The sequence below is a fragment of the Mobula birostris genome, chromosome 31, assembly GCF_030028105.1.
Source record: "Mobula birostris isolate sMobBir1 chromosome 31, sMobBir1.hap1, whole genome shotgun sequence".
In the NCBI taxonomy this organism is placed as follows: domain Eukaryota; kingdom Metazoa; phylum Chordata; class Chondrichthyes; order Myliobatiformes; family Myliobatidae; genus Mobula; species Mobula birostris.
This window is the reverse complement of record NC_092400.1, coordinates 21,630,410-21,646,443: the sequence shown is the minus strand read 5'-3', so window position 1 is coordinate 21,646,443 and position 16,034 is coordinate 21,630,410. Positions and strand designations below refer to the sequence as shown.

The 16,034-nt window shown below is 39.3% G+C and overlaps 1 protein-coding gene across 4 annotated transcripts in view; it reads right to left on the bottom strand.

The window, feature by feature from the left end:
* Nucleotides 1-5,863: 5,863 nt before the first annotated feature.
* The window catches only part of LOC140190700 (coiled-coil domain-containing protein 157-like), a 33,341-nt gene continuing 23,170 nt past the window's right edge, over nucleotides 5,864-16,034 (bottom strand). For all 4 annotated transcript variants that reach the window (XM_072247513.1, XM_072247511.1, XM_072247512.1 and 1 more), the window contains 5 exons: nucleotides 14,824-15,000; nucleotides 11,798-11,966; nucleotides 9,108-9,247; nucleotides 8,732-8,826; nucleotides 5,864-6,186 (listed from right to left, as the gene is read on the bottom strand). In XM_072247513.1, coding sequence (XP_072103614.1) covers nucleotides 5,940-6,186; nucleotides 8,732-8,826; nucleotides 9,108-9,247; nucleotides 11,798-11,966; nucleotides 14,824-15,000 — 828 coding nt within the window. In that variant the 3' untranslated portion in view covers nucleotides 5,864-5,939. The remainder of the gene's footprint in view (nucleotides 6,187-8,731; nucleotides 8,827-9,107; nucleotides 9,248-11,797; nucleotides 11,967-14,823; nucleotides 15,001-16,034) is intronic.

Below are 16,034 nucleotides of genomic sequence, written 5' to 3'. Positions count from 1 at the left end.
AATGCCGTTTGAAAATCCAGAGCATCACACAAAATGCTGGAGGAACTCAGCATTCATTTTTAAGGAATCCATACATGCTACCATCCACTAAAAATTCCTTGGGATATACAGCGCTGAGAACATCAGCAATTTATTATGCATGCTCTTGAATGTAAAGAGTCAGTTTCTTGAACCACCATTGTAAATTTAGTGAAGACACTTGTATGGTACCATTGGTCAGAAAATCCACAGCTTAGAGCCAATGACAGAATGACTCAAAATTTTGTAATGCAGATGTTGAGTAAATTATATTTGGTGTTAATATGTGATTGAAATACAAAATACTGAGTTACTCTGTCATTATCATTGGTTCTAAGTTGTCTAAGGGGGCTTCTTCTCCTCTGCCATCCAATTCCTAAATGGACATTGAAGCTTTGGACACCACCTCACTTTTTTAATATATATTATTTCTGTTTTTGCACATTAAAAAAATCTATTCATGTGCATAATTGATTTACTTGTTTATTTGTTTTATTAATATTTTTCTTTCTGCTAGATTATGTATTGCATTGATCTGCTGCTGCTAAGTTAACAAATTTCACGTCACATGCCAGTAATAATAAACCTGATTCTGATTCTGAACTCTCCACAGAGTACACAACACAGTAAATCTTGCATTAAATTGTCAAAAGAGATTGCATGAATATTTGTTTTCTAATTGGTCATTTGGGTGGCAAAATAGCTGGTCATTTTCACCAACTAACACTACAAAGGCAAAGCAATTTTTCTTGAAACTTATTTACATCTTTCTCCAGTCTTACTGATTTAATTCACTCGACATTGTACAGCATAGTTGCTGTATTTAAAATAGGATTAAGTTGCATCATTTCATATCAAAAACAAATTTTCTTTTGGGTTTGGGACCATGAGCCAACTCTTTTCAGACAATATATACTTTCAAGTTGTTTTAACAAAGGACATAAATTGGGATTTTCTCCATTTTGTTGTTGTACCTTGTATAATACAGTAGACTTAGAAATGGTAATTTTGTTTTATCATCCAGTGCTTAATGCACAATATTTTGGTGAAGGTAAATTAGTTTTGCAGATTTTTATTGGCCCAGGATGAACTTCATTTAAGATATTTATATTTCTGCTACTGAAATTTGAGAGTTTTCTTAAGGGTTGGAAAAATGGGAAACAATATAGGTCAGACAAGTTCTGGGATAATCCGTGAGCAGGAGTTGGTACAAATACCTGAGTTTTAGGTGAAGTTGTGAAGAATAGGAGGCCAGCCTAAAAACATTTAAGTAGGTCTGGGAGTACGAACAGAAGATAAGAATGCAGCTTTTGGGATGCAGAATTATTTTATATATAGACCATGAGACTTGTACCTTGAGAAGTTTCCAGGGCGCAGGCCTGGGCAAGGTTGTATGGAGGACTGGCAGTTGCCCATGCTGCAAGTCTCCCCTCTCCACGCCTCCGATGTTGTCCAAGGGAAGGGCATTAGGACCCATACAGCTTGGCACCAGTGTCGTCGCAGATCAATGAGTGGTTAAGTGCCTTGCTCAAGGACACACACGCTGCCTCAGCCAAGGCTCGAACTAGCGACCTTCAAAGCACTAGACAAACGCCTTAACCACTTGGCCACATGCCAACTCTGGGAGGCAGAGTAAATTAGCTCAGACTAATAAAGACAAATAGGTCACAAATGCTCTAATATTTACTGCTGGTTTGGTAGCTTACTTGCAGCCAAGATGTCAATATACTGTATTTATTTTTGTTCAAAAACTGCAAGTGATCACTACAGTTGCTAGAAAACACAGATTTTCAAAGTTCCTGCATTTTATGGCCTTGTATTTGCAAACTAGCATCTCCGTTAAGTTCAGAAAATTGTTCCAGGATTGTCAACCTAGATGGGTAAATTCTGGTTAGTAAGAACATAGAAGCCTAAGCTACCTTCTCACCCAGCATCAGTTCAGAGCATGATCATTAGTTGGAAAATATGTTTTCAATGGAAATAAGTAGGTAGCACATTGGGGCAGCTAGTTTCATAGCTTCAAAAGCCTGGCTCCAGTTTCTTCCTACATCGGCTGCAGTTTAGCAGATTAATTGGTCATTGTAAATTTTGCTCCTAGTGTGAAGGTGAGTGGTAGAATCTGAGACGGAGCTAACGGGAATGTGGGGAGAATAAAGTGGTGTCGGGTAGGATTAGCCCACTTAACCTGTAGTGGTTAGTACAATCCCTTTGCATTGCCATTAATCACTGATCGGGGTTCGATCCCTGACACTGCCTGTAAGCAGCTTGTATGTTCTCGTGACTGCATGGGTTTCCTCCGAGTGCTCCAGTTTCCTCCCACAGTCCAAAGACATATGGTTAGGGTTAGTGAGTTATGGCAGGTAATGGTGGTGCCGAAGGTATGGCAATTCTTGGGGGTTGCACCCAGCACAATCCTAACAAGATAATGTAATTCACTATGTTTCAATGCATGTATGACAAATAAAGTTTGTCTGTATCTTTATAACCGTGTAAAAATGGGTGTTTGATGGTTGGGATAGATTTGCTGGGCTGAAGGGTCTGTTTCATAGCTGTTTCTGTTTACATCTGTGTGGAAGGATGTTAAAACCTGTCGATGCATTTAAGCACAAGCTGAATAAGGATTTGGGTGGGTGGGTAGGGAGGGGAGAAAAGAAATAGAGAAGTGTATTGGTTTGGTTAAGGTGGCAATAGCATCCTATGAAGCATTAATGCTGTTGACAATTGGGCTGAATGTCGCCTCTGCTGTAAATGCTTCATGGCACTTAATGTTAATTTTGGTGCATTTTATTTTTTGCTGCAGATTGAACTTTATCCTGTGTGATTCGCCCAATAGTTTTGCAGTTGAACGTTATTCAAGATTTAAGATTGTTTAATGACATTTCCACTACACAAATGTAAAGGAGAATGAAATAATTGTTACTGTAGATATGATGCAGCACAAAAAAACGCAATAAGGTAAAGAGCACAATAATTAAAAAAACAAATACTATACATAAGATAGCTTATATACATTGATCGTATGTACATAGGGAGTGTCTGTACATAAGGTGACTGACAGGAAATTATAAACTAGTGGTAGAGGGGTGGGTGAGTGGGTGGGGGTGTTGATCTGACATACTGCTTGGGAAAAGTAACTGTTCTTGAGTCAGGAGGTCCTGATGTGGATGCTACATAGCCTCCTCCTTGATGGAGTGGGATGAACAGTCCATGAGTAGGGTGGGATCCTTCAAGATATTGCCGGCCTTTTCCAGCATTTTTCTGTATATACATCCTTGGTGGCGGGCAGGCTTGTGCCAGTGATGCTTTGGGCAGTTTGACTATCCATTGTGGAGCTTTCCTGTCTGCCAGAGTGTAGTTTCTGTTCCATGCAGCACGTGAGGATGCATTCTACTATGCATCTGTAGAAGACGGTGAGTATTGATGTGCATAGTCCCGCTCTCTTCAGCCTATTCAGACAGTAGAGGCAACGGTGAGCTTTCTTGGTTGTGTAGGATGTTTTCTGGGAACATAAGAGGTTGTGCAAGATGGGCACTCTTGGGATATGTTACTTTATTCTCATATTTTCCTGTCTTAGCCAACAATTCAAACTATATTCCATTTAAATCTACTCGATGAAGTATTATATTTGAACTCCAATACATATGTATTAGCTTATTTCATCAGTGATCTGAAACACTTGGAGATCATTGCTCCTTTAAGTATTAGTTTGACTGCTCGAGTATTTATCTGAAATTCAGTGAAAAAAAATAAGACAGCTATAATTAGCAAGCAGCCAAGCTCTTTATTTTATTTGATAAACTAAAAACAGATTTTTAAAACATGGATCAATCCCACCAATTGCTAGTGTTTGACAAGCATAGATTCAATTTTTGAAATTCCGAGTAAAATACCAAGTAACCATTTGTATGTGTTTAGAACAAATTGGCATTCTCAATTGCGCTCGAGAGCATTCAGTTTTAGTGTAGAGGGCAGAATTTAGAATGGTTATCATGTGATTATCTTCTGATCTTGATTGGGTCAATTGAAATGCTTGTTCAGCAGGTTATAGCAAATAAAAAGCTGTCCTAGCACCAGAGCTGCAGAACCTTGACAACTGAATTTGCAGGCTAATTACAACTTTGCCCCAGAGTCATGGTATAGTTCAGAAACAGGCTAGTTAGTCTATGCTGGCTTTCTTGCCCATCTACACTAATCCCATTTGTTCAGATTAGTTCTGTATCCTTCTATACCTTGCCTCCTGAAGTGCCTGTGTAAATGTCTCTAAAACATAGTAATTGTGTCTGATGCCACCACATTCTCTGGCAGTGAAGACAGAAAACTCCTTCCCCTCACCTTTAAAAGATTTGTTTTTGATAACCCAGCCTTCGGGAAAAGATTCATACTATCAATATTGTCCACATATTATAATTTTATATACCTCAAGTCACCTCTCTTTTACTTAAGGAAAACGAACCCACCCTATCCAGTCTTTCCACATGACTGAAGTCCTCTAACCCAGGCAACCCTGGTGAATCTCCACTGTGTTCCTTCCGGTGTTGCCATACACATCCTATTGTGTGAGAACAAGTACTGTAGACAGTACTCCAAGTGCAGTCTAACCAAAGTTCGTCACAGCAAGTCAGAACTTCGTGGACAACTGGTAAAGGCAAGCATGACCTATGGTTCTTCACTATCCTATCTACCCCTGTTGTCACTTTCAGGGAACTATGGTCTTGAACCCCCTAGAGGTGCCATGGTATTGTAGTGGATAGCACAACGTTACTAGAGATCGAGTAATTCCAGAGTTGGCAATTCAATTCCGGTGCTGTTCTGTAAGGAGCCTCTGTACGTCCTCCCCGTGGAATGCATGGGTTTTCTCCAGGTCCTTCGGTTTTCTCCCACAGTCCAAAGACATACCGGGTAGGTTAATTGATTGTTGTACTATAAATTGTCCTGATTAACCCGTTTGGGTTTATTGGGGGTTGCTGGGATGGGGTGGCTTGAAGGACTGGGAGGGCCTTCTCTGCGTGATATCGCTAAATAAATAAACAAATCTCAACTTTGCCTAATGTCCTGCCAATTGCTTTATATCCAACCCTTGCTTGACTTTTTAAAATACATCACCTCACACTTCGCGTGATTATTTCTCCAACACTGCCCAACTCTGTCTGATCCTGTATCCAGCTGTACTCTTTGACATCCATTGAGGTGTTAGATTATCCACATAACTGATATTGTATATATGACTTCATCTGTATTATTTAGTGAAAGTCTCATGACTTTTCTAGCACTTGATGCTAATGCCAGTCAGCTATGCATGGCACTAGCTCTGGAAATTCCCACTCTGCTAACTGTAACCAGGTTTAGCTTTAACATATAATTTCCAAGATATCAAACAACCAAATAATTATACCTATAAATTTTAATTATATAAATATTATAAATTGACATATTTTATTCAGCTTCCAGAAAATTAGTTAAAAATCCTAAAAATGTTTGTTAAATTAAGCATTCCACAACAACTTCAAGTCAACTTTATGTCCCTTTGACATGCAAGCCTCCTGTGGACTACTGGGGTATGCATGTTTAAATCAGTTTCTTATTGCACTAAAAGTTTCAGTTATGAAGCGCAGGAATAAAATGTTCCAAGCATACAGGCAGTGGATTTCAATAAATGTAGAATAATCATTTATGGCCTTTATTTTACATTAGAAAGAAACAATTAGCCAGCAGCCAACTTCAGCAATTTCTTCCCCTTCAATCTTCCATTCTAAATTTTTGTCGAGTATAACAAAAAACCTATATTACACTAGTTATCCTCTAGATCAGGGGTTCCCAACCTGGGGTCCATGGACCCCTTGGTTAATGGTAAGGGTCCATGGAATAAAAACGTTGGGAACCCCTGTCCTATGTTACAGTATTGTTCACATAATTACATAACCCTAATGTAATTTTCTGTGGTGGTTCTTCGTGTTGTCAGATACAGGTTTGTTACCCATTAAAGCCCCAACCTTTTTGAGCCTTGTATAAACACCAATAGCAGATATTTCTGGTGGATTGAGGACATTTGTTGCAGGCTCATTTTGCTGTTTGGTAGGAGGGGAAGTTCCCCTTTGCTCATTCCAGAATCTTTGGTTGGATGGTGGTCTGGTATTTACATCTTCACTTCTTGTAGCTTTTGATGTCCTTCTGTAAAGTTGATATTTAAATTGTTTACATTTTGTTATTATATCAGAAAAGTGCCTATCTCTTATTCAGATTCTAGCCACTTCAGCTAGTTTCAATATTCTCCTTGTATTAGGCCTGCTGAGTTCTCTATGAACTCTCAGATTTAATAAAGCCTGTGGAAGGTCTGGAGGGAGAGTTCTTGTCTACTCAGTCTCTCCTTGTACAGCAAATCCATCATCCCCGAAACCAATTTAAGAAATCACCTCTGTACATCTTTTTCAACAAATATATCCCTTATTAGCTAAGTAGATCAAAAATGGTACATAATTCTCCAAGTGTCATCTCACCAGTGGCATATATAATTGCAGTATTACACTTTCACTTCTGTAGTCACATCTTCTTGTAATGCAGCCCAACATACTGGATGCCTTCCTAACTGATTGTTATATCTGCGTGTTGGCTTTCAGTGACTTGTGTACACAATTAAGTCCTTTGAAAAATCACCATTTAAATAATGCCTTACTTTTCTGTTTTGTACACCAAAATGGATAATTTTTACATTTTCCGAAACTAGATTGTGCTTGCTATGTTCTTGCCAATCGTCCACTTTGTATTGTCTTTAAGCTTCTTTACATCCTAGTCTGCTTCTCAAATCCACCTGATTGTGTGGATCATCAACAAATTTGATGTTTCCTGTAGTGCAGAAGTCTAGGACCAGAGGACACAGGGATACATAGGAGGTTATCCCTTTAGAACAGAGATGAGGAGGAACTTCTTTATCCAGAGTATGGTAAATCTGTGGAATTCATTGACACAGATGGCTGTGGAGATCAATTAGGGTGTCAAATGTTACAGGGAGATGCAAGAGAATGAGGTTGTGAGGGGTAATAAATTAACCAAGATGGAATGGCGAAGCAGACTTGAGCTGAATGGCCTAATTCTGCTCTGTCTTTTGGTCTTTTTTTTTTGTAGAGTCTCCTTTATCAAATTGTTGTTATATACTGTGAATACCAGGGCACAAGGTCCAATTTCTATGTTACTATAGTAGTCACAAGTTCTCAATATGAGAAAAATATGTTTCTTTGCACTCCTTGCTTTCTGTCCAATCGCCGATAATCTATGACCAGCCTCATGGGAGACCTTATCAAAAAGCTTCTAAAAATCCAAATACATCACATCCATTGGTTAACCCTTGTTTAATGTATTGTAATATCCTCAAAGAACTGAAATTGAGTCATTATACATGACTTTCCTTTCACAAATCCATGCTGGCTCTGTTCAATTCCTCTTTTCAAGGGTTTCAGTTATTATATCCTTCATTATAGAATCCATCACCTTCCCTATCACAAGCGTTAGGTCAATAGGCTAGTATCACCTATTTTCTCCCTTATTTCTTAAATAGCAGGGTCATATTTACTAATCTGCAAGAACAATTCTAGAATCTACAGAATTTTAGACAGTAGCCAAAGAACAAGATTCTAGGATCATTAGATCCTTGGGATTCATCATCTTTTAATCTAAATAATCTATCTAGCACTTTTCTCTTACTTAACCTCAAATCCTTCAATTCCTTGTTCTCACCAGACCTTTGGTTCTCTGATATTTCTGGGGTTTGTTTTCCATGAATATAGATACAATATTGGAGGAACTCAGCAGCTCAGGCAGCATCTATGGAGTGGAATAAAGAGTTGACATTTCGGGCCAAGACCCTTGTTTAGTTATCTCCCATTTACAGATACCTATAGAAGCTCTTTCAACCCATGTTCTCACCAGTTTACTCTTTTATTATAACTTAAACTTCTTCATGAATTTGTTGGTCCTGATTTGCTGAGTTCCACACATCCAAGGAAGAGTGTCAAACAAAACTAGAAGTTGACACCTGTTGGGTTTGTATGTCTTAAAGGAATATATATATTTTCTGAAAAATGCTAGCCACTGCCTGTCTAAGTCATGAAGAACTCTTCCTCATACCTTTATTGTTTCCTTTCTTTAGATTTAAGACCCTAGTTTCAGATTGAACTACATCGATGCAAACTTAAATTTGAAAAATTATCTTATCATATGGTCACTCTTCTCTACTAGTCCCTTTACAAGATCAAAGCTGACTCTTTCTCATTGCATAAAACCAGATCTAAAATACTTCTTACCACAATATATTAATATAAAATAAATACTGATAGATGTTCCCTGGATTTGTCCTCTAGCTTATTACGAATGAATTTGATTTGTCTAGCTCAAATGTAGATTAAAGTCCTCATGTTACTTCTGTTACATGTTCCTCTAATTTTCCTGGTTTCCACTCAGCCCAAAGATACAACTAGTTAACTCCTACTTTCTTCCCACTTAGCTGTTTTGTAGAGCGATATATTCTCCCCACTGGACTGGTCGTTTGAGGTTTTGACTTCTCACAACCTCTTAACACTTGGATATATTCATATCTAATTAGTTTGAAATAGCAATGCTAGTATTTTGCAATTATTAAATTGTAATAAAGAATTTAATGGACCCATGATTTCCTCCCTTACCCACCCCAACCATCCTGGAAAGTGGAACGTGGTTCTCTTACATTGTGTTATGTCTGTTTCTCTCTTCACTCCCATCTGGTTTTAGTCCATCTTCTGATGGCTCTGTGGATGACCAAAGTTTTGTCTGTGGAATGACCTTAAACCATGAGAGAAGAAAAAGTTCATATTAAAATGAACAATTTTTATATTATGTATATTGTATTATTACAGTACATGATGTAAAATTGTTACAAATATTATGCTAAGAAATGGTTTTATTTTGCCAGGAATAAGTTTCCAGTAAGGATACAGCACCATCTCATTAAACAAGGAGATTTTCTGCAGTTTTATTTTGATGATTGCACACTGAAAATTTTTTAAAAAGGTACTATATAAAGGACTGGAGACTTTGACTGATTTAGAACTGTTGGATTTCACCTTCAAAGCTCCTTGTTGTGTAGTTTTTTGCAGCATTGTGAGAGTGTTTCTCAATCGAGAGTTCTCTTCTTCCAGGATATTGATACGTAAGCTGTTTGCTTGCAATTGCTTCTCCATGTCCAGTGCAATATCACCGGTACCTAACAGGAATAAAGTTACAACGGCTAAACTGCATTTATATTCTAAACTTAAACCACATCATTTTTCCCTGTTTGCAATATTTATGACTCCATTCTCATGACACCTTTGGCCCAATTAGTGGAGTTGAGTTGCACAGGTCAATCATCCTCAGGAACCTCACCCAGCTGCCTGTTTCAGTATGTGAGCTTTCTCACTGAGTATCAGTGGGACATGCAAATATTCAGAATATAAGGATTGAAAATCAATCACCCTTTCACACATCTTCATTGACTTAATTAGCATTGCTGATGTGCCAATAAAAAATAGAACAAAATTTAAAATTAAAAAGCGTAGGACAAGATCGTTTAATAAGTGGTGAACTGTTGCACCCAGAAAAACTGCTCAAAATATATTTGACAGATGGCTAATCCATGCCACCTTGCATGACCAAATGTGAAAATTCTCCAAAACACCACTTCTGAATGTCTGACATTTGAAAACAGCCTTTAAAAATAAAAATACTTAAACATAATTATAACATCACAGCACAGGTACGGGATTTTTGCCCCACTATGTACAGGTACATGTTGACCATTGTACTTAAACTAGTCCTATTTACACACTTTGGTTTTATAACCTTCTGTGCCTTGGCAATTCATGTGCTTGTTTAGATGCATTTTAAATATGTGAGAGTACCTGGACCCATTACCTTAGGTGGCCTATTCCAGGTCTGAATCATCTGTTGTGTGTGTGGGGTGGGTGGGGGAGTTGAGGGAACTCCCTCAGTTATCCTCTAAATCTCCCACCTCTCACCTTGTACCCATGATCTCTTGTTTAAAGAATTTCCACCAAGCAAAAACACCCCTATATTTTTCTTTACCTCTGTTAGAAAACCTCTCAGCTTCCTCCACTTCAGGATTAATAAACCCAGACCATCCAATCTCTCCAAGTGAGGCAACATACTGCAGAATCTCCTCTGCAACCTCTCCAGTGTAAGCTAAGGTGTGGTTACTGGAGCTGCACACAACACCAGTGTGGCCTAACCAATATTTATGAAGTTATAACATGATGTTCTTGCTGCTACATTCAATGCACAACTGATGAAGGCAGCATCACTTAGGGAGCATGCCTTATGAAAATAGGTTGAGTGAACTCAGCCTTTTCTCCTTGGAGCGACGGAGGATGAGAGGTGACCTGATAGAGGTGTATAAGATGATGAGAGGCATTGATCGTGTGGATAGTCAGAGGCTTTTCCCCAGGGCTGAAATGGCTAGCATGAGAGGGCATAGTTTTAAGGTGCTTGGAAGTAGGTACAGAGGATATTTTGAGGGTTAAGTTTTTTTACGCAGGGAGTGGTGAGTGTGTGGAATGGGCTGCTGGCAATGGTGGTGGAGGCGGATACAATAGAGTCTTTTAAGAGACTCCTGGAAGGATACATGGAGCTTAGAAAAATAGAGAGCTATGGGTAACCCTAGGTAATTTCTAAGGTAAGGACATGTTTGGCACAGCTTTATGAGCCGAACTATCACACATGCCCATTCTCACTAGCTGTACTTCCATATTCAGGGACCTGTAGACCTGTACCGCAAGGTCCTTCTGTTCACCAGTTCTCCCTCAGACTCTTATCAATTCTTATCCATATTTGACCTTCTAAAATACATCCATTTGCAATAACTTAAACAAAATAAGTACATATGAACAAAAGTGATTAAAAGATTTATATCAACTGTTAATGCAGAGGAAATTGTTGATATTCTATTATTGTTTAACACTATATTAACTAGTAAAATAGACTTTTTAATTGCTTGATGGGCCTTATTTTTCTGTAAAGTAACACCTTTCAGCTTTCCATTCACTTATCAAAGGGCTTATCAAAGATTGATGCTCCCCATCCACATAATCAAATTTACCTGATGCTTTGAACCTCCATGGTTTAAACACCCTAAATTTAACATATTGGTTGAATATATGTTCTTTCACATTAACCATAATAGTTGGACTGCAATCATATCAAGCACATATTAAAAATTCATTCATAAAATATAGATCTCCAAGTATCATTCATTGTTGGGAAGGGGAATGGGCATTCAGCAACAGTATCAAGAAAGGAGGTCTAAAACTTCCTCTCAACTATCATGGAGAACTGGATTTATCCAAGAGTAAAAAAAATGCTGGAGGAACTCAAGGGGTTCAGCAGCAACTGTAGAGGCAGAAGGATAGTCAAATGGAGACTCGAGACTGCCGCAAGAACACAAACTGTTTGCAGAACTTGGTGGGAAATGGCTTTATCCAATATGTCCAAGTCAAGAAGGTGTGTGACTTGAGGATGATAGTGTTCCCACATACCTGATGGCACTGTCCTTAGAGGTTATGGATTTGGTTTTTAATATATGAATTGTTTATGATGTCCTAAATTTGCCTATCATCTATCTGTATTTCTCAATTTGGCAAAAGGTTTTATTGATCAATCAAAGTAACAAATAATTCATGTTTCATTTTGAATACGTTATTCTTCAATATTCAGATGTTTAACTTGCACTGCTATTCGAATATTTAAAATAATCTCTTACTCTCACACTGTGCTTCCTCTGGCATGTTCAAGTCTGGAAAACTGACTAGAAGCCGTTGCTGCTCTTTATATTGTTGAACCTGATTTTCCAGCTGGGTCAGGTTATGTTTCAGCTCCAACATGGTTTTCTCCAGACCACGCTTTTCTTCCCGTAGGTGCTCTGTGTGCTGCTGTGATAAGAAAGGGAAGGAAAAGCAATTAATCTGCAGAGTGCACATTTGATTTTCACTATGTAGTAGTGTCTGGTGGATGAAATAATCCTAGGAGAAGTATTAGTACATATCGTTTAAATGTACTGTATTTAGTCCATCTGACATGAAGATTACAAGTAATTCCACAAAAGGATTGTGTTCATTTAAGGTTGGGCTAGAATTGAGACCCAAATGAGGCTCTTGCCTTCCCCACATTTGATAATCGATACAAATTAATTATGAGTGAATCTTGATTCAAAGGCTGCATTTCATCTTAACTTTTAAGCTACCAGGTGTGAGGATATCTTCTAGCAGTAGCAAAGATGAAATTGCTATAGTAACACTGTACCTAATAGAGAGGCATGGCAAAGTGGAGAAATACAGCAAGGATTCAAAGTACATTTATTATCAAAGAGTGTATAAATTATACAGCCTTGAGATTCATCTGCTTACAGGCAGCCACAAAGCAAGAAACACCAAAAGAACCCAATTAAAGAAAAGACCAACACCTAATGTGCAGAGAAAGAGAAAAAAAAAACCACAATCATGCAAACAATAAAAGCAAGCAACAGCATTCCGAACCGGATTGATTCCATAGACCCAGAGCAGCTGGAATAGGCCCGTAGCCTCGATCTCAGTTCATCAGTTTGCCGCAAATTGTCGCAAAGCTCGGAGATACAAAGCGCGTAGCAGCTAGAACAGTCTCACAACCTCAGTACCGCAAAGAGAGGAGTGAACATCACAGAAGAGCGAGTGGAATTGGCCCAACTTTCACCTCTGGTCCCAAAACCCTGTCTTTTCTGCCTACTTGGGCTGGTGTTTAAATCGTTCAAACACTGGGTCGTGCCCCACACTCGGACCTGGGCCCTACCGCAGTGATACACATTGAAAGCATTTCCAAGCATCCACTGTTACTCTAATCCTATCGTGACCCATCTCATTCTCCACCCATTCCCATTAACTCTGCCCACCAACCGCCCTCCACCCCACCATATACATTTGAAGTAATTTACAATGCAATGGCCAATTAGCCGAGCAAGCCGCATATTTTTGGGATGTGACAGGAAAATAGAGCATCCCAAGAAAGCCCACACAGTCGTAAGAAAAAACAGCAAACTCCGTGAACCAATAGTCACTCTTGAACCAGGTCACTGGAACTGTGAGGCAGCAGTTGCTCTGCCACTGAGCTGGCCGAGTGCACCACTGTGTTGGTGATGCACCTACTTACTGCCTGTTACACCACTGGTGATTAGGGCAATAATGAAGGTCCTAAATCTTTGTCTGCCGTTGGCCATCTTCTCTACTGTGCCTCAGGGGTGGCTCAAGGTCCTCATTTCTGCCTCTCTGGTACGGTGCCAAGTTGTCTTTAGTCTCCCACACTTCCTTCACCCTTCAGGGATCCAATGAAGTGCTGGCTTGATGGCCTCTCTTCTCATCATGTGCCCAATCCATCTCCAACATTTCCTCATGATGATTGTGGCCATGTCCTCTTAATGACACTGGAAAAGTAGGGTGTAGTTAGAGACCTTTCTTGGCCAGAAAATATGGAGGATCTTCCAGGGGCTCATGGTGTGGAATGACAACGACTTGGCAAGGTCGCTCTCTGTCATTCTGACCCATACAAGAGTGTGGATAGAAAACAGCTCTGGTACAGCTTCACCTTGGTGTAGATGCTGTACTTGGTTAATCCCCAGTTGATCTGAAGACATTTCTAGCTCTGATGAGACTGCACCGGATGTCGTCCTTGATCCCACCACCCTGCCGAAAGATGCTGTCCAGGGAAGTGAATCTGCTGGTGCAGGGTAAGTCGATGCCATGCGCCTTGACAGGAGGAGGAGACTTTGCATCGAGGGTCATGGTCTCAGTCTTTCTCTGGCTGACTCTGAGTCCAGCCCGTCCACCAAAGGTATACAGGTACCAAGTTTTCTCTTGCATTGTGTGTATGATAATAATGCAAGGTCACCTACAAAGGCAAGGTCTTCTAAAGTAGCAAATAGAATCCACCTAATGCCTCTCTGCTTATCTTTCTTTGTTTGCCTAACCCAGTCAACCCCCAGGTTAAATAATATCTCCGACATCACACAGCCTTGCCTGACTCCTGAATTGACTTCAAAGCTCAAATTGCAGACCCCAACTGTTCAGGTAAAATGAGCATAGAAACTCGTTACCAATGTCCTTGGATAAAGTTTTCTAGATGTGTTTTTCATTTGCCAGTGAAGAAAGAACAAAGTACGCCACTGCTCCGGAATGTTCTGAGATGCCATTTAACATAATCTTTATTATGATGGAGACAGATACACTAGTGAAGTTTAAGAGACTACTAGACAGGTATATGGAGGAATTTAAGGTGGGGGGGTTATATGGGAGGCAGGGTTTGAGGGTCAGCACAACATTGTGGGCCGAAGGACCTGTGATGTGCTGTACTATTCTATGTTCTATAACATGGAGTTATGTTGATAGCAAAATGCATGGAGCTGCAGGGTGTTATATCATAAAATAATACAAGTGGTACATGGGATTAACTTCATTTACTCTGAAACTGTAGTTTGCAGGGAAACTTAAGGAGAGGAAGAAAATATCAGAGGATTAGTAACCCCACCTGTGACACATTGTTCTTTCCTGTTGTGTGGTATTGTGTTAGATGAAGAACATCCTGCATATTCAGAGGAAGATTTTAGAAGCCTAAAGGGTAAATAACCAAGATACCAAGATAACCCGGGGGGGGGGGGTTGGAGTTGGAACGATACCCAATCCAAGTAAAGAAATTAGTTTAAGAGTTTGCAACAGGAAGTAAATTCAACATTATTAAAAACAACCTCACAATCTGTGCACCTACCAGTTGTTCTTGGAGTTGGCGCTGTAGGTTGCTTCTCTCTTCATTGACTGTCTTTAATTGCTCCTCCAGTTGATCAATTGCGGCTTCAGACTCGGCTAATTTTGTGTTCAGCCCTACACGTTCTTCATCCAATTCATCAACTTGCTGTAGCAGAACTTTAATCTTACCTTTCAGAGACTATGAAGTAAAATAAAACAAACCACAAACACTTTCCTCTGCATCCCTAATGGCCTTTTATAAAATCTGTAACAGGTTTTTGTATTTAACAATACCTTTTCAATGTGAATATTATTCAAACTGTAATCATAAGAATACTGTATTTTCTTAGGCCAAACTTTTGCAAGATAAAGCCCACTTTTTCAGATGTTTAACCTCTTTCCTTTCCCACCAAAACAAATTCCTAGCCTACTTCATGCATTGTGTAGTTGGAAAAGGTAGAGAGGTTGGAGAAGAGGAGAGAATCAAGACTAATGTCGATTTTGTAAGATTTTTAATAGAAAACTGACATGAACTCTGTGTGAGAAAACAGATGGAAGTAGAAAGGTAGATAAAGATTATATACCATTAACTGAATTCACAATTCACCTTCACAGCGGTGGTGTTTGGTAATGACTATGCTTTGGAAGTATTCTTCCTCTAAGGCATTTCTTTGGGATCAGAAATAGCATGTTTCCCTGCTGGGAGAGAAGAGTTTTATTTCTTAAGGATGGAGTTTGTTACAGCAGTGGATGCATGTGTTAGCAATCTGAGGTAGCTAATGAAGACAATGTGGAAATCACAACTGGAGCTCGTGGCAGATAGGATGGGGAGAGTAGGAAGTTAGTGAGGTGGAACATTCCTTCCATTGCTTATTCAAGGCTTCAGTGAGCTTCCAGTGCCTTAAGGTTGTTAGTACCATCCAAAATGGACTCTCTCTGTATTGTGCTGTCATTGGACAGAGGTTCCCAGATGTCACTGCCGGGGATGTTGCATTTCTTCAAGAATTCTTCCTTTAATCTTTTACTGTGTCTGCCTAGTAATCTTCTGCCAATGAGGAGTTAGAAATAGTGCATCTGTTTTAGGAATCCGGCGTTTGGCTTATGAACGATGGGACTGAGAGTAACCATGTCTCAATGCTTTTGATGGGGGAGAATTCTCACATGGTTTATTTACCTTTTAAGTGAATGTGGAAGATTTTGGAGTGGTAGTATTGGTGGTGTTTTTCCAACACC